This window comes from Schistocerca cancellata, chromosome 4, assembly GCF_023864275.1.
Source record: "Schistocerca cancellata isolate TAMUIC-IGC-003103 chromosome 4, iqSchCanc2.1, whole genome shotgun sequence".
In the NCBI taxonomy this organism is placed as follows: Eukaryota; Metazoa; Arthropoda; class Insecta; order Orthoptera; family Acrididae; genus Schistocerca; species Schistocerca cancellata.
Window position 1 is genome coordinate 506873730 of NC_064629.1, and position 25084 is coordinate 506898813.

A 25084-nucleotide genomic window follows, 5' to 3' on the forward strand; every position below is an offset into this window, starting at 1 on the left:
ATGTTCTTGGTCCGTAAGTGCAATGTATGATGGCAGAAGTAGAATAATTTGGCAGTCAGCTTCAAATGCCAGTTCCCTAAATTTTCTCAATAGTGTTTCTCAAAAAGAACGTCGCCTTCCCTCCAGGAATTCCCATTTGAGTTCCTGAAACACCTCTGTAACACTCACATGTTGTTTGAACCTACAACAACAAATCTATCAGCCCACCTCTGAATTGCTTTGATGTCTTCTTCAGTCTGACCTGGTACAGATCCCAAACACTTGAGCAGTACTCAAGAATAGGTCACACCACCGTCCTATATGCAGTCTCCTTAACATGTGAAACAGTCTTGCCTAAAAGTCTCCCAATAAACCGAAGTCGACCATTTGCCTCCCCTACCAGCACTCACAGGCTTGTTCCACTTCAAACATTATGCCCAGATATTTAAATGACTTGACTGTGTTGAGCAATGTACTACTAATATTGTATCCAAACATTACAAGTTTGATCTTCCTACTCATCCACATAAACTTACATTTTTCCACATTTAGGGCAAGCTGCCATTCTTCACACCAAGTAGAAATTTTGTTTACAACATCTGGTATTCTCCTACAGTCACTCAGTTTCGAGACCTTACCATACACCACAGCATCACCAGCAAACAACTCGCAGATTGCTGCCCATCCTGTCCACCAAATCATTTATGTGTATAGAGAACAACAGTGGTCCTATCACACTTCCCTGGGCACTCCTGACAATACCCTGATGAATACTCACTGTCGAGGACAACAAACACAAAAATAATTTGGTGATGTCAAATCTGGTGACCTAGTGGGCCAATTAATAGGGCCACCTCTGATGACACAATGAACCAGTGTAAACATGGTCTAATTCCTCCCTTACCTCAATTGCATCATGTGGTGGGCAAAAGTCATGTGGAAACTACATACACTGTTGAACATCCAGGCCAACATTGTGTAGTAGTACCAGTAGTTCCTGTTCAAAAAATGTTTTCTATTTGTATCTGTTCAATGTGCCATCAATAAAATATGGACCTGTTATTAGTGCCACACCATACATTAACTGACCAAGGGACATTGACGATCAGCTTGCTGTTACCAGTGGGGATTGCATACATTCCAGTAATGTATGTTATGCTAGTTAATTCTACCATGGTTTATGAATGTAGACTCACTGAAAAATAGTACCTTGGGAAAGAATGGGTGGATTATTTGCATTTGTTGACATGCCCATTCACAAAATACTATGGGAATTAGTACTAAGAAGTTCTTGATGCATTGACACGTGGCATGGATGATAATGTATAATGACACAATACAGTGTAATTGCCAGGAATTTATCTGTGGGTTGAGGTGCAATGTCATGAGTACAATTAGTTCATTAGCTTCTCCTGTAACATGTTGCCTTCATTTCCTTTTGCCAGTCTGTATGATGCACTCAGACATAAAGGCATTTACAAACTTGTAAAAGAATGAACAAGAATGAGCTTTCTCTGAAAAATGCTTGGCACACAAGGCAACAGCAGCCTCAACATTTCTTCTATATTCTCTGTAGATCAGGATCATCTCAATTTTTCTTCTGTGGTTGCTACACTCATAATCCACTTGCACATCTGTTCGCCAAATGATAGGCATATGTGCAGCTAATAAAGACTGCGCAAGTATTGTAATGTTTAGAGCCACTATCTGTTCTGTATCTGCATGATACATGAGCTCCAGTCACAGTGTACTGCATGTTATGTCTTAGTTTGCTATACAGCCACAGTGGTGCTTGAAGTAGTCCCGTGTTTGATATGCTGGAGGAATACAACATTGTGAATGGGTTTCTAATTAGGAGTTATGAAATACTGGCCTGATCTACTCTCCTAGCATGGAGGTGAGGTCCCAAGTGCCAATGGGTATTCAGGGGCCACTGAGTAGTATGTTATAAATTACAATTGTGTACCCATTTCTATTTCTCTAATTGCAGTGCCATCTGTGGGATAACAAATAAAATGCTTTAGAAAAAATGTATGTAGATTTTGACATAGAACTGTTTTCTGCAATAAAAAATGGGGGTTCCTGTTGAAGATTTCAATATTGATCCTCGCCACTGACGCATGGGTTAGGGTGGTGGGTTGAGTTTGGCATCATTCGATGTCCCCATCCAAGAGAAACAAATTAGAATTATAACTTTTAGATATGATGTGTAGTTTTTGAGATATTTCAGTGTCTTTTGTTAAAATGAACAGCCTGTATAAAAACAGTTGTTGAGGAAGTAAATAGGTGTATACAACAAGTGCAGTGCACCTGCAAAAGAATATTGTGAATAGGACTATTCTGGTATTCTTAGGATACTCTTCATGGAACGTCTTCAAGCAGATATAACACACATGGCACAGGGCTGGGAGTAACTATGGATTTAGAGCTGACCGAGATATGTCATAGATATATTAGGTATCAGCACATGACTTTTTGTGATCTGGGAAGGATTTTGGCATCCCTCATTTCATGGAAAAATGTTAAGGTAGTGAAGACCTGGAAAGTGTTGCATTTAAGAAGTTCTTCTGGGGTGGTATTTGATAATGTGTGCTGTGCATGTTTATAACTGATGGGTTCTGGTGGTTTGAATATTACAACCATATGTAGAACAATCTATATCCTTACTGTAGAAGGAAAGTTGCTACTCACCATATAGTGGAGATGCTGAGTCGCGATAGGCACAAGAAAAAGATTCACACGATTAAAGCTTTCGGCTATTAAGGCCTTTCTCAGCAGTACACACACACACACACACACACACACACACACACACACATAAACACAACTTACACACGTCTGCAGTCTCAGACATCTGAGACCACGCTGCACTGTGGCAGTGTGGTCTCAGCTCTCTGAGACTGCAGACGTGTGTGTAAGTTGCATTTATGTGAGTGTGAGTGTGTGTGTGTGTGTGTGTGTGTGTGTGTGTGTGTGTGTGTGTGTGTGTGTCTACTGCTGACAAAGGCCTTAATGGCTGAAAGCTTTAATTGTGTGAATCTTTTTGTTGTGCCTATCGCGACTCAGCATCTCTGCTATATGGTGAGTAGCAACTTTCCTTCTCTGGTACTGTTACATTCCATCCTGGATTTTCCGTTGTTTGAGTATGTCCTTACTGCTCTTGATGCAGTATGCCTCTTCCTCAATTTTATCCTGCACTCCACTTCTCCTCCCCCTCTCCCCCCCACCTATTTGCTCATGTACAACTTGCCCCTTCCCCTTCCTCTGCCAGTGTGAGCTCACTGGTGCTTCACTCTTATCCCAGCCCCGTGTTGCTTCTCCTTCCCACCACCCTCACTCTGCCTTCCTTCATTGTTGCCTTCCTTCTCCCAACATTTTTGCTGTTTTTACTGTTTCCAACCACACACCCTCTCATCAATGACGTGGCAAGTAGTTTTCTCTCTCTCTCTCAGAAATTGTCCAAAAGCTTAACTGCAAGTTAAATCTTGTTCATGTATCTATCTACTGCTCAACACTTCATCTATTTGGTAAATGATTATCTTTACTCTCTCCATTTTTTGTATTCAACCCAGGACTTTCTCACATCATTTGCATGTTACAAACAGAAATTTTACTGTTACAGGTGCCTTTTAATTTACAGTTTTAGCGTATCAACTGAGTGTAGCAGCCAAAATTTATTTGAATGGTGAATACTGAATATAAATAGAAATTATTATTTGAGATATTATTCATTGACCAACAAAAACACTCATTTATCACCTGTGATTAAAAAGGGGTATGAATAATAGATAAATCTGAAATCCAAAGAAATTTCTTGTTCTAATTTTTTGTTATTTATAAAACAAATGTACTAGTATTTTTTGTTGGTTCTTAATTAATCTTCAGAACAACTCTTTTCTGTAACATGTCATCAGAGTTGATTTGATTTTGGAAGATCTGCCTTTATGATATCTAAAAAATACCACCTACAAATGCCAAAGAAGAGTATTACATCTTCTGAAAATCACATTTATTTCTTGGTAACAATGTAAGATTTTTAAAATATGATATTTTTCAGCAAAAATTTGAGAAAACACCAATTCCATTCTACTTTTTGGTGAGTAGCTTTATTCTGATTCCACATCAGCCTTATCTCCTAATATCCCATTGAAAATAGAAAGATAAATTTTCATTTTATGTGAAAACTTCATCTGAAATTTGTCACCAGTTTCTTTGGCTATTATGTGTCTGTAGTTTTTTGTACACCTCCATTATACATGCACAACAATACAAGTGAACTATTTGTTTTTGAATTATGGGCAAAACAGTGCTGCAATAGTTGTATGTTCTTTCTTCGGGGCATAAATGTGAAAGAAGCCTTCAAACCATCTATTGAAACTTTCTCAATAGGAAGTTGCCAAAGAGCTGCAATATTATGAACCGTTTTAGGTAGTCAAACCCAGTGTCTCTTACAAAATTTTTCCATCGCAAGATTCTATGTAACTGCAGAGATGTACATCATGTTGAAAAACTTTTCCATCTTCTAAGGCAAAGGTTTCTCAGAGGTTGTTCCAAAAGACTTTCAATTATTTCAAATGCCTTTAGATATTCAGCAGCATCCCACATTTTTGTGTAGTTTTGTGAATCTCTTTGATTAATACTGTTTTAGGAAACTGTAGATTTAAAGTCAGTTGATTTTAGTCACATTCAGCCTCTGAGACATTACTTTGTTCACTCATTCTGCAGCACTACAAGTGTGAGGGAATTGCATGATTATATCAACAATACACTCATATTTAATAGCATTAGCAATCTTGTGATTAGCAATCTTGTCATGTTAAGGAAGGTATTGTAGATTAGCTGTGTTCTAATCTTTCCTAGTTACCAGGGGGAGAACGCAGTACTGGCAAGCGCAGAGTCAGTTGGATTGGGCCTCATTGGTAGTATTAATTTTCAAGCTTTTTATGCTCCATTTATTACACTGCAAATTTGTGTTCAACCACAATGTTCACCTGAACACTGTATTTCCTTACTTGGTACTATTCTATTCGAGATGGTATGCTTGTGCCTTCCTCCAGTTTTTGACCTGACTTCTCCAGGCAGTTATACATCAACCTATTGCTTAACATGAGCTCTGAAATGTGATGCAACTTAACTTGATATTTTTCTCTTTGATAGAGGTGAAGGAAGTCAGAAGTGACAGAATCAATGCTAGAACAAAGGGGGGATTGAGCACCAGAGTTTATATCTGTAGTCTTGAACTTAACCCACTGATCCACTGAAACACACCACTGCACCATTCATTAATACTTACCTCATAAAAACTGTGCTGAACCAGAGGAACAAACAATGTTTATACGTGTCTCAGAAGTAAACGAGGAACATGTAATGATACTGTAACATATTCATTATTTAAGTTACAAATAATAAATAACAAATAATTATTTGTACTCAGTGAGGAATAACCTATATATCTGGGAATAATTTATTCAAGAATACAGTTCTCTGAGTGATCTATTTATTCAAATACTAATGGCCTTGCCACAGTGGAACTTCCATTCCTGTCAGATCACCTGTCTGGCTTGGATAGTACTTGGACGGGTCTATCAAGTGCTGTTATCAAGTGAGGTGCACTCAGCCCTTGTGAGCAAACTGAGGATGTACTTGATTAAGAAGTAGCACAATAACTGAAAACGGCTGGGAAATTGGTGTGCTGACAACGTGCCCCTCCATACCCGCATTCAGTGACACCTATTGGCTGAGGATGACATGGCGGTCAATCGGTACTGCTGAACCTTCCAAGGCACATTCTGTTTACTTTTTATTTATTCAAATAATTACCAAGATAGAAATTTGTTTCAATAATGTCCATCTCTGACTTTGAATATGTTTCGCCTTTAGTCAATCAGCATCTCCACTGTAAGCTTCAGTCATATGGCGGCAAGTGTACACGTAACGTTGACCGCTCTGCAGTTTTTGAGGACTTAATTTCAATCAAGTGTATTCTATGTGACGAAACAGTGCTAAATGGAATTAGAATATGCACGTTTAAACATAAATGGTGCCACTCAAACTGCTTTGCTCAGGAAGATTTACAAATACAGTGTAAATGTGTCATAGAGTGTAACGGCCACGAGATTGCGAGTGAAAAGTGCTACGCGGGATTAGCAGACAGCGTGCATGACGAACTTCAAAAAGAAATTGACATTATAAAAAATATATATAAAAACAATGGAAAATGTGGCACTAAACATACGGGAACTGTCTGAATTGTCAAGGCAACAAGATCACATTAATGCTAGCCATAAAATTCGTAAGTCTGCACAACCAAATGTCAAAGTGTAAACAGTACGACTGTAACTAGAAATATGAATCAACTGATCACTCAAAAAGACACAAGTGAATTAATCACAAGAAAAGAAAGTGTTAATAGTGCGTCTATGGCTAAAAATATGAACAAACTATCCACACAAAAAGATGCAAGTGGATTAAACGGAGAAAAACACAACGTAAATATTTGTAAAGAAAGAAAAGTAAACAACCACGTTATGCACAAGCAAGGACACAAGCAACAAACATATATTTTTGCAGATAGTCATGGGAGAGGAGTTACAGAAATTATGAGAAGAAATCACCCAGACCTTAATGTAACGGGCATCATCAAACCAGGCGCGCCACTATGTGAAATTTTGGAAAACAGTGACAACATATTGATGACCGATAACAGCTGCATCATAATAGGAGGCGCAAATGACATTTACTGTAATAAAACTTGGCGTGCAACAAGAATCCTAAAGGAAACAATCAAAAGGATGCCTCGAGTGCATTTCTACATTGTTAGTATCCCTAGGAGACACAATCTGATGGAAAACTCATGTGTAAACATTGAGACTGTTACAGCAAACAGGCTATTTGAGAAAATATGTAGAGGTTTCCAGAATACGACTTTTGTAGGGATTAACAGTGTTCACAGAGAGCACTTCACAAGACATGGTCTCCACATGAACGTAAAAGGGAAAAAGATTATTAGTGCCGAAATACTTAAATTTATTAATGAGTCATCTGTAACGGATGGGTCTCCAATCCCAATTCAGTCAAAATGAGAGTTGTTTGTAACAGTGGAACCATCATTATCTGCAGGAGAGCTACAACAAACACCAGTAGCAGCAGCAGAGTCTCTGATATTCTCAGCAGCAGTGTCAGATAAACCACTAGCAGCAGAATCACCACAATCATCAGCAGAGTTGTCGTCAACAGCAACAGCATCCAGAACAGCAGACTCCATAATATTATCTCAAGGCAATGAAAATGCTTGTGAGAAAAACATACAAGAGTCATTAGCTGCAGCAGCTAACCAAGTAGGGCAGTCACCAAGTCGGAGAGCACAGGAGCCACCAGCAAGAGCAACCACACAGAAGAGGTACCTGAGGCCTGGGAGATCAATAGTAGAAGCAGCTTCCAATCAAGACAGATGCCTGAGAAGTAGGAGACCTGCTACCTCAAGTGAGGATTTTTATCGTATCGAGTAAGCAGAAAGAGAACATGGAAAAAGATATAAGTAAAACTGTCCATCTGAAATACCAGTTTGACAATAGTGAGAGGAATATAAACATAGGACAAAGATATGACACAAACTGAAATAAATCACTGCATAGTATCAGAAGCAAAGGGAGCACGTGATGTGCTTAGTATACTACAGGAAGGGGAACTATTAAATTTAAAGCCAACTATTGGAATACTTCACCAAAATATTCAATACATAAACAATAAAACAGAAGAACTAGGAGTAATATTACAGGAATATAGGCCAAACATTCTAGTAGTTAGAGAACATGGGCTAAAAGAAAATCACATAGGAATGTACAACTTGAAGAATTATGTGAAAGTAGCCATTTTTACAGAACTTCCTATACAGGTGGTGGGGTTGCCATTTTTTCTAACATGTCCTGTTAGTAAAAGGCTTGTCAAAAAGCAACAAAAAAGAAAAGCTGGGTACTGGAGAAGTAATCCATGCCAGAAATAATCTGAGAGTGTATTATGACCTCTCCAAAGCCATAAATATAACAAAGTATACTATAGAATTGAGCTTTGAAGCTACAGCACTGGAAACTAAAATTGCTGGGATATTATGCTGTGTATTAGGTTTGTATCAATCACCAAATGGTGTAATTAAAACCTTCTTTGAACAGCTGGAAGATTTACTCCAATGCCTCTCAAAAACATATGCTCATTTGATCATTATAGGAGATCTGAACATAGACACAAGTAAAAATACAGACAATACTAAGACCCTACTGGACTTATTGAGCACATACAATCTAAAAATAAAAATAGATAAACCAACCAGAGTAACAAAGCATAGTGAAACTATAATTGATCACGTAATAACATAGATTCCTACATGCTAATGTGACACACAGGTAATAAACTCCACATTAGCAGACCATTTTGCGATCATGATAGACATAAATATAAAGACTAGGGATTCAGTGCAGAAGATATGGGAGATGAGAAGACAGAACTACTCACATAACATAAATTTGCTAAAAGAGATGTTAGAGGCAGAAAACAGGGAAACAATATATGCAGCTAAAGATGCAAACACCAAATGGAACCAATTTTTTTCTTTATCCAATTATTACTATGATGTTACATGTCCTGTTAGTAAAAGGCTTGTCAAAAAGCAACAAAAAAGAAAAGCTGGGTACTGGAGAAGTAATCCATGCCAGAAGTAATCTGAGAGTGTATTATGACCTCTCCAAACAAAAAAATACTGAGGCCTACAACACACTGTATAAAATACACTCCTGGAAATTGAAATAAGAACACCGTGAATTCATTGTCCCAGGAAGGGGAAACTTTATTGACACATTCCTGGGGTCAGATACATCACATGATCACACTGACAGAACCACAGGCACATAGACACAGGCAACAGAGCATGCACAATGTCGGCACTAGTACAGTGTATATCCACCTTTCGCAGCAATGCAGGCTGCTATTCTCCCATGGAGACGATCGTAGAGATGCTGGATGTAGTCCTGTGGAATGGCTTGCCATGCCATTTCCACCTGGCGCCTCAGTTGGACCAGCGTTCATGCTGGACGTGCAGACCGCGTGAGACGACGCTTCATCCAGTCCCAAACATGCTCAATGGGGGACAGATCTGGAGATCTTGCTGGCCAGGGTAGTTGACTTACACCTTCTAGAGCACGTTGGGTGGCACGGGATACATGCGGACGTGCATTGTCCTGTTGGAACAGCAAGTTCCCTTGCCGGTCTAGGAATGGTAGAACGATGGGTTCGATGAAGGTTTGGATGTACCGTGCACTATTCAGTGTCCCCTCGATGATCACCAGTGGTGTACGGCCAGTGTAAGAGATCACTCCCCACACCATGATGCTGGGTGTTGGCCCTGTGTGCCTCGGTCGTATGCAGTCCTGATTGTGGTGCTCACCTGCACGGCGCCAAACACGCATACGACCATCATTGGCACCAAGGCAGAAGCGACTCTCATCGCTGAAGACGACATGTCTCCATTCGTCCCTCCATTCACGCCTGTCGCGACACCACTGGAGGCGGGCTGCACGATGTTGGGGTGTGAGCGGAAGACGGCCTAACGGTGTGCGGGACCGTAGCCCAGCTTCAATGGAGACGGTTGCGAATGGTCCTCGCCGATACCCCAGGAGCAACAGTGTCCCTAATTTGCTGGGAAGTGGCGGTGCGGTCCCCTACGGCACTGCGTAGGATCCTACGGTCTTGGCGTGCATCCGTGCGTCGCTGCAGTCCGGTCCCAGGTCGACGGGCACGTGCACCTTCCGCCGACCACTGGCGACAACATCGATGTACTGTGGAGACCTCACGCCCCACGTGTTGAGCAATTCGGCGGTACGTCCACCCGGCCTCCCGCATGCCCACTATACGCCCTCGCTCAAAGTCCGTCAACTGCACATACGGTTCACGTCCACGCTGTCGCGGCATGCTACCAGTGTTAAAGACTGCGATGGAGCTCCGTATGCCACGGCAAACTGGCTGACACTGACGGCGGTGGTGCACAAATGCTGTGCAGCTAGCGCCATTCGACGGCCAACACCGCGGTTCCTGGTGTGTCCGCTGTGCCGTGCGTGTGATCACTGCTTGTACAGCCCTCTCGCAGTGTCCGGAGCAAGTATGGTGGGTCTGACACACCGGTGTCAATGTGTTCTTTTTTCCATTTCCAGGAGTGTAGAAAAGAAAGAGTGCTATAGTTTTATCAGAGAAACTAAAGCATCCGTCATCAGGATGTCTATAGGTAAGGGAAAGAACTACTCAAAAGGTTTATGGTCTTTCATTAATGAAGCGAGAGGAAAAGTAAGAAATCAGGCAGAGGACATCTGCCCACTGATGAGTGGGAAAAGCAACACAAACCCTATAGAAATAGCCAATACTTTTAACAGATATTATATTATTGTAGCAGACAAATTAATAAGACAAAATAAAACAAATGCAGTATGTAAATTGTTAAACCCCCCACATACAAATCATACTATGGTTTTCATACCTACAACAGATACAGAAGCGTCAAACCTAATAAAAAACTTAAAATTAAACATTCATCTGCCTTGGATGGTGTCACATCACATCTCATAAAGGAATGCAGAGAGTGTATATTAAAACCATTGACACTCATGCTGAATGCTGCGATAGAAGAAGGTATATTTCCAGATTCACTGAAAGTAAGTAAAGTGAAGCCAATATTTAAGAAAGGGAACAGGAATGAATTAGGAAATTACAGGTCAATATCATTGATCTCAACATTTGCTAAAATCTATGAAATGATAATAAAGAATAGAATAGTAAGTTTAATGTCAAAGTACAGTATACTGTATTCATCACAATGTAGTTTCAGAGAAGGGAAGTCAAGAAAAACAGTATCAACAGATATAATTGAGCACATTCTTAATTTACTTGACAGGCAACAAAAGACTTGTGGGATTGTTATGGACCTATCTAAGACATTTGATTGTGTGAACCACTCAAAATTAATGATGAAATTATATCAGTATGGAATTAGAGGAAAAGGCTATGACATACTTAAATCATACATTACAAATAGGAAACAATGCACGGAAATCAGACATACTAGTGGGGGAAATATAACAAACTACAGATCAGAATTGCAAATAGTTAAACATGGTGTGCCGCAAGGGTTGGTGCTTGGGCCAATACAATTTATACTCTACTTAAATGATTTCCCTATCTATATATATCAGAAACTTATAATGTATACTGATGACACAACTATCATTTGCACAGATGACACAAAGAAGGAGCTTGAGAAGTAAGCACTCATGAATATCGAAAATGCAAATAAATAATTAACAAAAAACAACCTGTTTTTGAATCAGTCTAAAACAATGCATGTAGTATTTCAGACCAAGCATAGTGAAAATTATAATATAAAAGGAAAGACTATTAAAGAAGTAACCAGCACAAACTTTCTAGGAACTATAATAGACAAACATTTGGCATGGGGGGGGGGGGGGGGAGCACATAGATGCACTGTGTAAAAAGTTAAACAAACAGATCTTCATCATGCATAAAACAGCAAAGACTGTGGATGACAAAGTCCTCAGTTAAAAAGAATATTCACAATTCAGAAAAGGGCAGTGAGATACATTGCAAAAATACCACCAAGACAGACCTGTAGGCCAGCTTTTGTACACTATAATATTACGACAGTATATTCACTGTACATATACCGAAGCATAATGGCGGTAAGGTCAAGCGATAAACACCTCCTAAATAAAGATGTACACAAACTCGGTACAAGAGGAAATGAAAATTACTACAGGATAAACAGAAATCTAAATCTAAATCTACATCTGAAGAAGCAGGCAAAAAGTTTTATACACTCCTGGAAATTGAAATAAGAACACCGTGAATTCATTGTCCCAGGAAGGGGAAACTTTATTGACACATTCCTGGGGTCAGATACATCACATGATCACACTGACAGAACCACAGGCACATAGACACAGGCAACAGAGCATGCACAATGTCGGCACTAGTACAGTGTATATCCACCTTTCGCAGCAATGCAGGCTGCTATTCTCCCATGGAGACGATCGTAGAGATGCTGGATGTAGTCCTGTGGAACGGCTTGCCATGCCATTTCCACCTGGCGCCTCAGTTGGACCAGCGTTCGTGCTGGACGTGCAGACCGCGTGAGACGACGCTTCATCCAGTCCCAAACATGCTCAATGGGGGACAGATCCGGAGATCTTGCTGGCCAGGGTAGTTGACTTACACCTTCTAGAGCACGTTGGGTGGCACGGGATACATGCGGACGTGCATTGTCCTGTTGGAACAGCAAGTTCTCTTGCCGGTCTAGGAATAGTAGAACGATGGGTTCGATGACGGTTTGGATGTACCGTGCACTATTCAGTGTCCCCTCGACGATCACCAGTGGTGTACGGCCAGTGTAGGAGATCGCTCCCCACACCATGACGCCGGGTGTTGGCCCTGTGTGCCTCGGTCGTATGCAGTCCTGATTGTGGCGCTCATCTGCACGGCGCCAAACACGCATACGACCATCATTGGCACCAAGGCAGAAGCGACTCTCATCGCTGAAGACGACACGTCTCCATTCGTCCCTCCATTCACGCCTGTCGCGACACCACTGGAGGCGGGCTGCACGATGTTGGGGCGTGAGAGGAAGACGGCCTAACGGTGTGCGGGACCGTAGCCCAGCTTCATGGAGACGGTTGCGAATGGTCCTCGCCGATACCCCAGGAGCAACAGTGTCCCTAATTTGCTGGGAAGTGGCGGTGCGGTCCCCTACGGCACTGCGTAGGATCCTACGGTCTTGGCGTGCATCCGTGCGTCGCTGCGGTCCGGTCCCAGGTCGACGGGCACGTGCACCTTCCGCCGACCACTGGCGACAACATCGATGTACTGTGGAGACCTCAAGCCCCACGTGTTGAGCAATTCGGCGGTACGTCCACCCGGCCTCCCGCATGCCCACTATACGCCCTCGCTCAAAGTCCGTCAACTGCACATACGGATCACGTCCACGATGTCGCGGCATGCTACCAGCGTTAAAGACTGCGATGGAGCTCCGTATGCCACGGCAAACTGGCTGACACTGACGGTGGCGGTGCACAAATGCTGCGCAGCTAGCGCCATTCGACGGCCAACACCGCGGTTCCTGGTGTGTCCGCTGTGCCGTGCGTGTGATCATTGCTTGTACAGCCCTCTCGCAGTGTCCGGAGCAAGTATGGTGGGTCTGACATACCGGTGTCAATGTGTTCTTTTTTCCATTTCCAGGAGTGTAATAAATTCCCCAAAATCATTAAAAAAGAAACAGACCCAAAATGTTTTGAAAATCATTTGAAACTATATCTCACAGAGAAATGTATATACAGTTTGAGTGAATACTAAGAAGGTGTTTAAATATGTCACATCATTACTGAAATGTACCTTTAAAAATTATCATTTCTGTATGTTGTTTGGATTTGTGTGTATATATAATGTGAAACATGTAATACCTTTGTATGCTTATGGACTATTTCTGTTTAATTATTTGTTTCATTTATATTTAATGAAATTAAGTTTGATGTTAATAGCCTATTGTATGACACACCCAATACTCTCAGCTGGATTTTCAGCTGGAGTCCATGGGCAAAGAATAAATAAATAAATATATATATTAAAAACTGAATTAGTTGTTGCAGTGATAAGATGGCGATCCCAATCCCCATTTGGGAATCTACAGTTAGGTTTTCCATGGTTTTCCTAAACTCCAGGATGGTTCCTTTGGAAGGGCACAGCCAGTTTCCTTCTGCATGCTTCCCCAGTCTCAGTAAGTACTCCACATCTATTACCTCATTGTTGACAGAATGTTAAATCCTGATCTTCCCTTTCCTCATATAGTAAAATCAGAAATATTACCTGAAGTGAGTAAACTGTGCGCCAGTCATAGCTCCACTCCCATCCCTCTTACATGCACCTAGTTGCCATTTATGTCACCTCTCTTTATAACCAAGAATGTGGCTTGTCTCCTGCTTACTCAAAATGTTAGAAACCAAACTTATGATGTATTTTCCTCTCACTTTAATCAGTCTGTGTGTACCATTAACCTGTACTCTTCTGAGAGAGAAATAGATACACAATTTGGTTTTGAAGTTCTGATGATATTTCCACTGTCTTGATTTGTGATATGGAATAGTTGAGTGTCTAAAAAAATCTAAATTTTTTCACACATACTACTCATTTGATCCTTTTCTAAATCTCATGCCATCTTCCTAAATCTTGAGCTCAGTCCGATGATCTGCCAAGTTTTTACTTCCAGAAATGTTAGACCCATAGACAAAAAGCAGTGGTTCCACTTTTGCAGTTGACACCCTTTCCAAATGAATCTGTGTGAATGCATAGCCAGTTCAACCACTGTCTTCACATTGGATTATCACCCCACTAACCTGAAAAAATGGGGAACTTCCTGTGTCATCTCATCCTCATCCAGTACCAGAACTAATAAAAAGAAAGAGAAAGAAGAGTAAAGAATTTTCCAAGCAGAGAGTATGTACTGATGCACAGTGGTCATAGCTTTGGTATCTGTTTGTGGCTTGTGTATAATTTGAAAACTTCCTGGCTTGTGTGTAACTTGAAATCTTCCTCCCAGCACCAGTACACCAAAATATTGGAATAAAGGATCTCCTTTACAGCATTTGTTAGGATCCCACCACCTATGTTGTTTCAACTAATACTAATTACTGCTGATATTATCTACATCGGTTCCATTTCAACCACACTTGATCCCCCCACCCCTCCTTCCCTTGTACACACACACTGTCACTAACATCATTGTCCACTTTGTTGTTTGTCATGTCTCATCTTTTCTCGGCTGCTGTTTCTGAAAAATTGCTTCTTCTCTAATTTTTCTCCATCACTGTCCCCATTTGCTTCATTTATGCTTCTACCTTCACATGCTACATGCCTTAATTCTGATTTATTAACTGTCCTTACAGGTACTTAAAACATCTCAGGTTTCCAAAAGTTCTCTGTTGCCAACATGCTGCTGTTATCAGCTTAACTTCTCTCTTGCTCACCCCCCACACCCTGGCTTGTTCCCTTGACTTAAGCTCCTTAGAGACTCTCCTAATTAATTTGTTCATTACTCTTGTATCCCTAAACATTGTAACTAGAATCTCAGGATATGAGATCAGTGTACACTTGGTATGTTTGCTTGAGGGTAGGAGTGTCACATGTTAGATCTGAAGGAGGCTCTGCTTGTTACTATCAAGGACACTGAGTGCACCTGGCTAGATTGCGGCTCACTTTCATGTGGCTGAAGTGTGGCAATGGATTCAGAGGCCATACATTGTTATTATAGATACTTAACTGAAGTGCTCAAGGCAGCTAGCTTCACATTCCGGGTGGAAGCACAGCTTGCAATTTACAACATTTTCTTCTCAGAATTTATTGCATCTTTCTTTTTGGAGTTGGGTAGGAGGCATCAACCAAAGATTCAAATTGTGTGGAACTTGCTTCATGTTTTATCTTAATTCATATCTGTATTATTATTATTATTATTATTATTATTATTATTACTAATATCGTTATTCCCTGAAACTTATTGCTAACAAGTATTTGGAGTTAGACAATGAATTCCACAATTATAATCAAATTATTCTATTTTATGTAATATTGAAATTTTACCAAAATAGCAAATGTTTCTTCGTCTAGCTGTGATTCCTAGTACAAATGATATCTGTGTCTTAGATATATGAACTTACTTTTCCTTACACAGAAGCAGACACCAAAGATGCTTGCTATGACAACCAAAGCAGAAAAAACTGATAACAGTATCACTTTCAAATCCTTATGTAGTGGTAGTTGTTCATCACCATTCACTAATATCTGGTTTGGGGTATTCACACCTGGTGAAGAGAAGTTTTTGATTATTTTGATGAAACAACAGAAAATTTTTACATGCAGGCTATGATTTACATTCATATCCATATTAAAATATTGATATGATCTGTACATAATAGAAAGAAACATTCCACGTGAGAAAAATATATATAAAATACAAAGATGCTGTGACTTACCAAATGAGAAAGCGCTGGTAGATAGACACAATAAAAAACATACGAACACACACACAAATTTCAAGCTTTCACAACCCAAGGTTACTTCATCAGGAAAGAGGGGAGGAGAGGGAAAGACGAAAGGATGTGGGTTTTAAGGGAGAGGGTAAGGAGTCATTCCAATCCCATGAGCAGATACTGTAATGTTTCCTAATAGTGCCATAATCTTAAATAAAGATATTATTATATGAGTTGAGAAACTTGATCTGTAGCTAATTGATAAAATTATGTACAATTCAGAAATAAAAAGTGAGGCAGACACACATGACCAATGGTATAACTTGTTCCCTAGCATCATGTTTCAGTATATTATTAATTACATGTGGCCTTCTAGGTATAACTAAATAATTCATTCTGATGATATCATTAGCAATTCACTGCAGTAATTCACAGTTTTGCATAAAGTTTCATGGTTAATAGCATCATCTTAATAATCATTGCAGACCAAAAAATACCTTACAGTATTTTCACTTGTATTTTGAACATACAAATGTTGCTATGTATTTCATAAAACAAGCAACTACAAATTTCAGGTTGTGAAAAGTATTTATTTTGTTTTGTCCAAATAACTATATTTCTTGAAATGGTTTGATGTCTTTTGCAATGAATTTAAAGTCAAATGCAAACACAAGTCATTCATTTGCATAGGTTGTCAGAAATATTTTACACACAATAAATTTACTATTCCATCTGTTTGACATACTATGTAGCTAATATAAACCACATAATAAGAGAACCAGTAACAAAATAAAACAATATCAGTATTCAGACATCCACAAAATAAAATAAAAGTGAACTAAATATGCAACTCATTGTGAAAACAAAATGGTACTCTACAAGACTCAAACAATGGAAAATAAAGTTAGATCTGACAAAAAACTAGGTATACCAATAATACAATACCAATCACCATTATTTAGGTTTTATTTTTAGGCTGCCAGTTTTGATAATACATTATGTCACCTTCAGGCCTGCTTAAATTGAGTAACCTTCATGTTACAAAATATAGCAGCACTTTTAACTGGTCTCTGTCCAAGGAGCACACATGCCCATAATAATCTTTGTGAGACCAGTTAAAAGTGGTGCTATATTTTGTAACACAAAGGTTACTAGATTTAAGCAGGCCTGAAGATGACATAATGTAGTGTTGAAACTAGTAGCCTAAAAATAAAACCTAAATAATGATGATTGATATTGTATTATTGGAAATTGACCAGCTGTAGTCCCACACTCTAGATAGAAGATGGAGTTACGTTCATTCAGAAACTAGGTATGTTTCACTCTATAAAAATATAATAAACTTCCTACTTACCTCCATTGATACTAAGTGTTGTGAATTGGTAATTCCCAACATTTGAACCAGCTGAGTTGTGTGCAGTAACTTTAAGATTGTATGTTGTTCCAGGGCTTAGACCAACAATCAGGAATAATTTCTCAAGGCCAATGTTATTTCCCACTGAAATATGTTATATTTAATTGGCTTTAGTTTTACAAAGATTTGTGTAACATATTCTTCAATGTAACAGTAGGCCCTTAAGATAAGGATGTTTAAAAATATAACAAAGGAATGACATTTAAGTGTTAGTAACGTTTTTTGCTTCCTGGATTTTGATAGCAATGAAATTTATTATTACTGCATATGAACAGAAACACACATATTAAAATTTAATTTTTTATTATTTCATATAATTCTGCTGCCATACTGTTAAACCTCAATGTTTGAGTAGTTAAAAAGTAAAATTAGCATAAGTATTGAAATTTATAAATTTTTTGGTTTGTGACCTTACTATAGAATATGGTCTCAATTTTTACTAGGTTTATGTCATTGAATTCAAGAAGTGTATCATTAATTTGATAGTCGCATTTAGATCTGGTGCTCTTGTCATTAATATTTATATGGAAAAAAGCTGAATAATTATATCAAAAGAAAAATATTATTGAGAAAACTGTAAAATTGCAAGAAGACAGTATGATTGGCCAGTATTTACATTCAACAGACAAAATTCCAAGTGTTTCCTGACTGTAACATATAAGTGCAGGAAAACCATACCTAAATCTTGGCACTTTTAGAATTTTGAGGGGAAAAGAGAAATATGTTGGAAAAAGTTGCAAAGCAGGTGCAGGTCACTCAGATCCAAGGTTGACAGGAATTGACTTATTGTGAGAAAAAGGTGAGTTGGACACCAAACATAGGCACCACCATATTCCTTTTTAATATCTCTGGGAAAATTCCTTCCTCCATTACTAAGTTTATCATAAGAGGTTTTTAAGGGTATTTAGACATCTACAGTTTCAACATCTTTAACTGTCATATAATCATTTAATACTCTCAATTTTCATTGTATCAGTTTGTTTGCAACATCAGATTTATCTAGTGCAAACATCAATAATAGTTCTATATGTAAGATCACTAGTCACCAAATACCATACACGCTGATTGTTTGATAGACACATAAAAAGGAAGTGAAATAACTTAGGTTGCAGACATACCCACCCACATGCACACATGCACATGCACATGCACATGCACGCATGCACGCACACATGCACGCCTACACACACACACACACACACACACACACACACACACACACACACACACACACACACATTCTCTCCTAAGACTGCTACCTGATTCTGAAGGTCAAGTCACAACAACCAGTAAACAAGTCACGGTAATCAAGGACATAGGTATAACCAGCTGCAGTAACTTCAAGTGGAATAATGCCACAAAACTAACTGTTGGAGTATACAGATTCAAATTCAATGGAATCATTATTTGAAATAACAAAAAAGAAACACTTTGATTAAGATATTTATGCTCTACAACAAGTTTTATTTGTTCACTGACCAGGTTTAAATTTCTGAGGCAAGAAATTGTTACGTTTCAAGAAGTGATACTGCTGTTGATTCACTGATTTCTCATAAAGAAAAGCAAACAGTTATCAGGAATAACACAAAACCAAGACAGCACAGATAATCAGATAATACAGCTAATCCAAAAGACACATGTTTTTACCAGAAAATGCTATTTTCTGTACATACAACACTGTCTTTGTGCATCCAGTAAAGTAGTATTCACAGTACATCGCATTTGAATTGGCAGTTATTTGGTGTTGAAGGCTGCTCTTTTGCTGTTGAGGACATCACAGGGATGATGGTACCATTTCCTTGTTGACTGAGTTTTTCTAACATATGAAGTATTTTTTTACCTAATAGAGTTTTACCACTTCTATTTAAATGCATTCCATGTTTTGTATGGTGACTCCTTTCAAGAAAGTCCATACTGAGAAAATGTGCATTTTGGTTCATTTTGAAGATCTTATGGATCTGTCTGTTTGTCTTTCTGATTTCAAGATTTACACACGAGGTGGTCATTAAATCATATCTGTGAGGTATTCCACTAACGACAATGACCCCCTCTCTTGTGAGATGTAAGGCTTGCTTTAGGTTGTAGGTTGCAGTTTCTAGTTCATTTCTGTAAACATCGTTTGCATCCACAATCCATAAGATGCTTCTATTTTTCTTCTCTGTTATTACTAATCCTATGTTTTTTTGTAACTACCTTCATAGGTGCCCCAGGTTTAACGTGTCTGCATGCTTTCACATTAAGGTCATAGCGAAATATTGCTGCAAGACTTCATCCGTGACTGTCCGAGAAAATTTCTATATCTGCAAACTCATCAAACAATTGCAACTTCTTTGATGTATTTACATGCTTTTCTTGTGCTATCTTTCCCACTTCACATTTTTTTGAAACTGTTGTTTTGTTTACTAAATGTGAACAGTTAGTTCATACCCACCGCTGTGATTCTGCACATGTCTGAAAACCTTTTGTTATGATTTCATCGCACTTTTTTAAAGCTGCTGTTTTGTTTACTGAACAAGAATGGTTAGTTTGTACCCACTGCTGAGATTCTGCACATGTCTGAAAGCCTTTTGTTATGATTTCATCGCACTCACAGCACTCAGCAGTCATTAATGCATGAGTCCATATTTTGTGATCTATCATATACGATCACTTTCTTCTGATTAACAATTGCGGACCTGTGGAGCTGTTGTTGCAGTTCCTCATTTTTGTTTTGAAGATTTAGTACTTCCAGATTTAAGGCGTCCATGCTTTTTTGTAAAACGAGTAGGCGCTTATGAATTTTCACTGTTTCATTACTGTATTGTCCATGAATTCCTTTTTTCACTCTAAAACTATAACTTTTATTCTGTTTTTCACTACACACATGTATATTTTCTGCTATCTTTCCAAATTTCATAGCTGCATTCACACCATGGGTATCTGTATGAGTGACATAATTCAAGGTGATAGGAACCTCGTAACTATCATTCCAGCAACTGAAACAAGCACATCTTCTGCAGGAAACTGGATGTGGACATATAACAAAGTTAAGAGTCCCTGCATTTACCTCAAGATTAAATACCAAACAACAGAAAAATATTTCAGGAATGTCTGATGGCGAGATTGCGGCTTTCACTGTCTTCTGGCTATAAAACTTGGGTCACATGTATAATAATATGTTATGAACAAAACTATTCATTCTAATTATAGGAGAATATTTCAGGTATAATCTGCAGTTTTTTCAAAACTGGCTGAAGTATGGGTGAATAATCTGCAAACCAGGCAATCCATACTCTGGTAATTGGGAGCTTGTTGAATGTGCATGAAATAAAACTTAATTTATCAGAAGAAATTTAATTTGTTTATTTAAACCCAAGTGAGCATTCTGCATCATCAGTTTATTTATTTCTATGATATTGTCTTTATAACTTACTTTGCTGTATGAAGAACACATGTTACATCATATGGTTTTTCAAGGTATATGGCAAGAGTGGAATCTGTTTTTTGTATTCTGTCTTTTTCTCATGTCTGGATGACACACTTGTTACAGCTCTGTCTGATTGACCTGTACATAATATTTCACTGACCTTGCAGATGACTTGCAACATTGTGCGAAAGATAGTGCTGAATAACATCTTAACTATTTTACTGTTATGATAAAATGGCAGTTTATATTTAGGATATCTTAACTTTTTTGGAGGGAGCCCCTGAAATTTTTCCAATGCATGAAATGTTGCAGCATTAGCAACTGGAGTTGGTTAGCATGTACAACTGTAGAATGTCATCAATCAAGTCAGAACTACAGCTATTTCTGAAGGTGGAGTGTTTGATCATCCATTTCTGTTCAAAAGACTGATTTGATTAACCCTTTAAGTAGGTATGACTGACATACCCATCCATGCTCTGCTAATTCACAGTTACTTGGACACATATATCCAGCTTCTGCATTCTGTGGCTAGTAGCTAGTGAGAATGGTGAGTTATCAGCCTGATACTGAAACTTTGGTATTAGTTGAGCTTTGCCCACTAGATGGCAGCACATTTCCAGCAGCACAGCATATTCTGGGCAAGTTGTAATGTTTTCCACTCAAGTGCATGTTGACAGAATGCATCCAGTGAAGCAGCCTTTGATGCATGCCTTTTTTGTCTATGTTTGCTGCCAGGTTAGTAAGCGATTTTTTGCAATGGTAAAAAGGAGTCAAGTCACTTACCAGACTTAGAGATAGACGAGCTACTTTCAGAAACTGATAATAATTTCAGTTACAGTTCTGTAGGTTTACAAGATAGATGTTGAGGCTAGTGACAATGAGTGCGGTTCAGAAACATCTGTCAATGAGACACTACTGCAGCAGACAGTACATTTGTGCATGTTAGTTCAATGTGTAATCGACATTTGTTCAGAGGTAGCAGTAGTACAGTTGTGCCTCTAAAACAATATCATATGATGAGTTATTTATGTGTTTTGTGGGTGATGCTTTGTGCAAAATAATAGCTGAACAGACAAACTTATATGCAAAATGGTTTATAGCTTCCCATCTCAATTTGGCGGTATGCTCCTAGGTTCGCAGTTGGCAAGATACTACACGTGATGCGGTAAAAACATGTATTAGAATGCTCATACTTCAAGGAATTCTTCACAAACCAGAACACAAGATGTGCTTTTCAAAGACAGAATCAGTTGACACACCTTTCATCAGGAAACGGATGGGTGAACAGTGGTTTCATCTTTTATTGAAATTCCTCCACTTTGGTGACAATACACAATATGACCCACTAGGCACTACCAGCAGGGAGCTATACAAAATTCACTCAATTAGGGAGCATCAGCTGCATAAATTCAGATTGTTATACATGACAGAAAGTAATATCAGTTGCTCTGGAAAGGGTGCTTGGATGGAGGCCATTTATTCCATAAAAGTACAGCAGACATCACATTTTATGAACTCTGTGAAAGCAGCTCTGGGTATTTATGGGACTTTATTGTTTGCACTGGAAAGGACAGTGTTTATGGTAGCTTCCACATGATCTACTCAGGAAAGGCCATCTCATTTATCTTGACAACTTGTACACCAGTCCAGGTTTGGTAGAAAAACTAACCAGCAATAACACCAACACTGTTGGTACAATGTGTCAGGACAAGAAGGGATTCCCTGACTTCATAAAGAAGGAAAAACCAGAGAAAGGAGAGTACATAACATGATACAGAGGCAATCAGTAGATAATGAAACGGAAGAACCAGAGAAATGTTCTTATGGTCAGCACCTTGCATGAATATACATTTTTAAATGCCAACTCAAAGAAGGGACTCATTCAAAAGTCATTGATTACAACAAGAATACTGGGATGCAAAACTTTCAAACGACCAGGAGCAGGCTGAAAAAAATATCATAAGAAGATTTCCACCACTTGTTGGGCATTGCATGCTTCGGTGCTTACGTTCTGTACAAGAAGCATGATGGCGAACAAAGTAAAATGAGCTTCATGATTAGTCTCAGCAAACAGTTGGCTATATCTTCACCAAACAAGAGACATTGGTAGGATGCCCATCTCGAACACTGAAAGCAACAAGCCTTGCAGCCAGGCAGTTTCCAAACCTTCTGCCACCCACAATTAAGAAAAGACCACGAAGGAGCTGTGTTGTGCATGAAAAAAGGCCTTCATTAAGAGGCTTCAAACTAATGTGCAAAACGTAAAGTTTCCTTGTGTGCAGCACCACACTTTAAAATGTTTCACACCAAGAACAACAGTTAATATCATGGAAATATATTTTTTTTAACATCTGCAATATGTTTTATTCAACTCCACCCAAAACATAAATGAAAACTTCTATGTGTAAAAAAAATAAGCACCACCACCGTACGGGGCATGCTGGTGCATATTAATGATGACATAATTAGTGTGAAAGAGCAGAAAATCAGACTGGCAAAGGAATTTACCTATGCCATTTAAATTATCCCATAATTTACATTAAGTGTTTTAGGGAAATCATGGAAAACTCACATCTGAATGGCTGGCTGGTGATTTGAAGCACTGTCATCCCAAATATGAAGAGCTTTCGAACATCCTACACTTTATCTCTCTCTCTCTCTCTTTCTTTTTTTTTTTTTTTTTTTTTTTTTAGGAAGCAGCTTAAATATAATACATGGTATCACTAACTCAGCTGTGGCAGAACTACATAAGAACAATTACCCTTTTGCCACATTATATGATACTTTGATCCTTTGGTTGTGAAGATTATTAAATTCTACAAGAGAAACTAAAATGTTGTGGCAGCATAGGCAACCCCCTTGCATGGATGGAATCATGCCTCATCAGGCAAACTGAATTACATTTACAGATGATACCACAGGAAAAAGATTAAATTAAGAGTGGGGAAACATCATACATGGAGTCACACAAAGGTTGATGTCTGTCTTGTGCCTGTGCTACACCTGTATAAATCATTTCCCTATGACAGTTGAGGACTCTTCAAAACCTGCAAAGTTTGCTGATGACATCAATATACCAATAAAGGCTCCAAATACATCCACACTAGAAATAACCAGAACAATGAAACAAAATAACAAGTGGATCACAGCAAACAATAACTCATAATCTTCGAGGTTCTCACATTGTGGTACTCCAAACAAATAAAAATAACTTACAGGTACTAGAGATAGATATCAATAGGCTCATACTGGATGAGGCTCCATGTGTGGATTTCTTGGGCATCCAGATTAATAATAAATTGAGATGTATTACAATTTGGTAGTGGTGGGTATGATAAGACATCCTGTGAAACTTTACTAAATGCCTTTTCTGAAAACTATTCAGAACAGAGAGTTAAGAACCCCACCTACGATGGAAATATATTGGATCTAATGGTAACAAACAAACAAACAAACCTGACCTCTTTGAGGATATCCACATCAAAATTGCTATTAGTGACCATGACGCGGTTGCAGCAACAATGATTACCAAAGTACAAAGGACAACTAAAACAAGCTAAAAGATATATGTGTTCAGCAAACTAGATAAAAAATCAGTAATGTCAAATCTCAATGAGGAACTCAAAACATTCAGTACAGGCCAGGAGTGTGTAGATAAACTCTGGCTCAAGCTTAAAAGAATAGTTGACTACACATTAGATAGATATGTACCCAGTAGAACAGTACATAATGGGAGGGAACCTCCAAGGTATACAGTAACTGTAAAGAAACATCTAAAGAAACAGAGATTACTGCATAGTAGGCGTAGAACAAAGTAGAGGGCTATAGATAGAGAGATGTTGAATGAAACACATTTGGCTGTGAAGAGAGCAATGCATGATGCCTCAATGACTACTGTTGCAGAATATTGTCAAATACAAGTTCACAAAATCCAAAGAAATTATGGTTGTATGTAAAGACTGTTAGCAGCGCCAAACTTAGCATCCAGACAGGAACTGATACTGAGAGTAGCAAATCGAAAGCTGAAATTCTTCAGTTTGTTTTCAAATGTTCCTTTATAATGGAAAACTGAGGAGAATTGACCCAACTTAATCCTCGTACCACCGAAAAGATGAATGAAATAAGTAATAGTGTCAGTGGTGTTGAGAAACAACTGAAATCATTAAACTTGAACAAAGCTCCAGGCCCCAATGGAATCCTGTCAGAATCTATGTTGAA

At 38.7% G+C, this 25084-nt stretch overlaps 1 protein-coding gene across 1 annotated transcript in view; it reads right to left on the reverse strand.

Annotated features, from left to right (window-relative positions):
• The window catches only part of LOC126184293 (Down syndrome cell adhesion molecule-like protein Dscam2), a 595669-nt gene that overhangs the window by 37708 nt on the left and 532877 nt on the right, over positions 1-25084 (reverse strand). The window contains exons 24-25 of the mRNA XM_049926671.1: positions 17401-17544; positions 15735-15878 (exon numbers count right to left, since the gene is read on the reverse strand). Of these exons, the coding sequence (XP_049782628.1) occupies positions 15735-15878; positions 17401-17544 (288 nt within the window). The remainder of the gene's footprint in view (positions 1-15734; positions 15879-17400; positions 17545-25084) is intronic.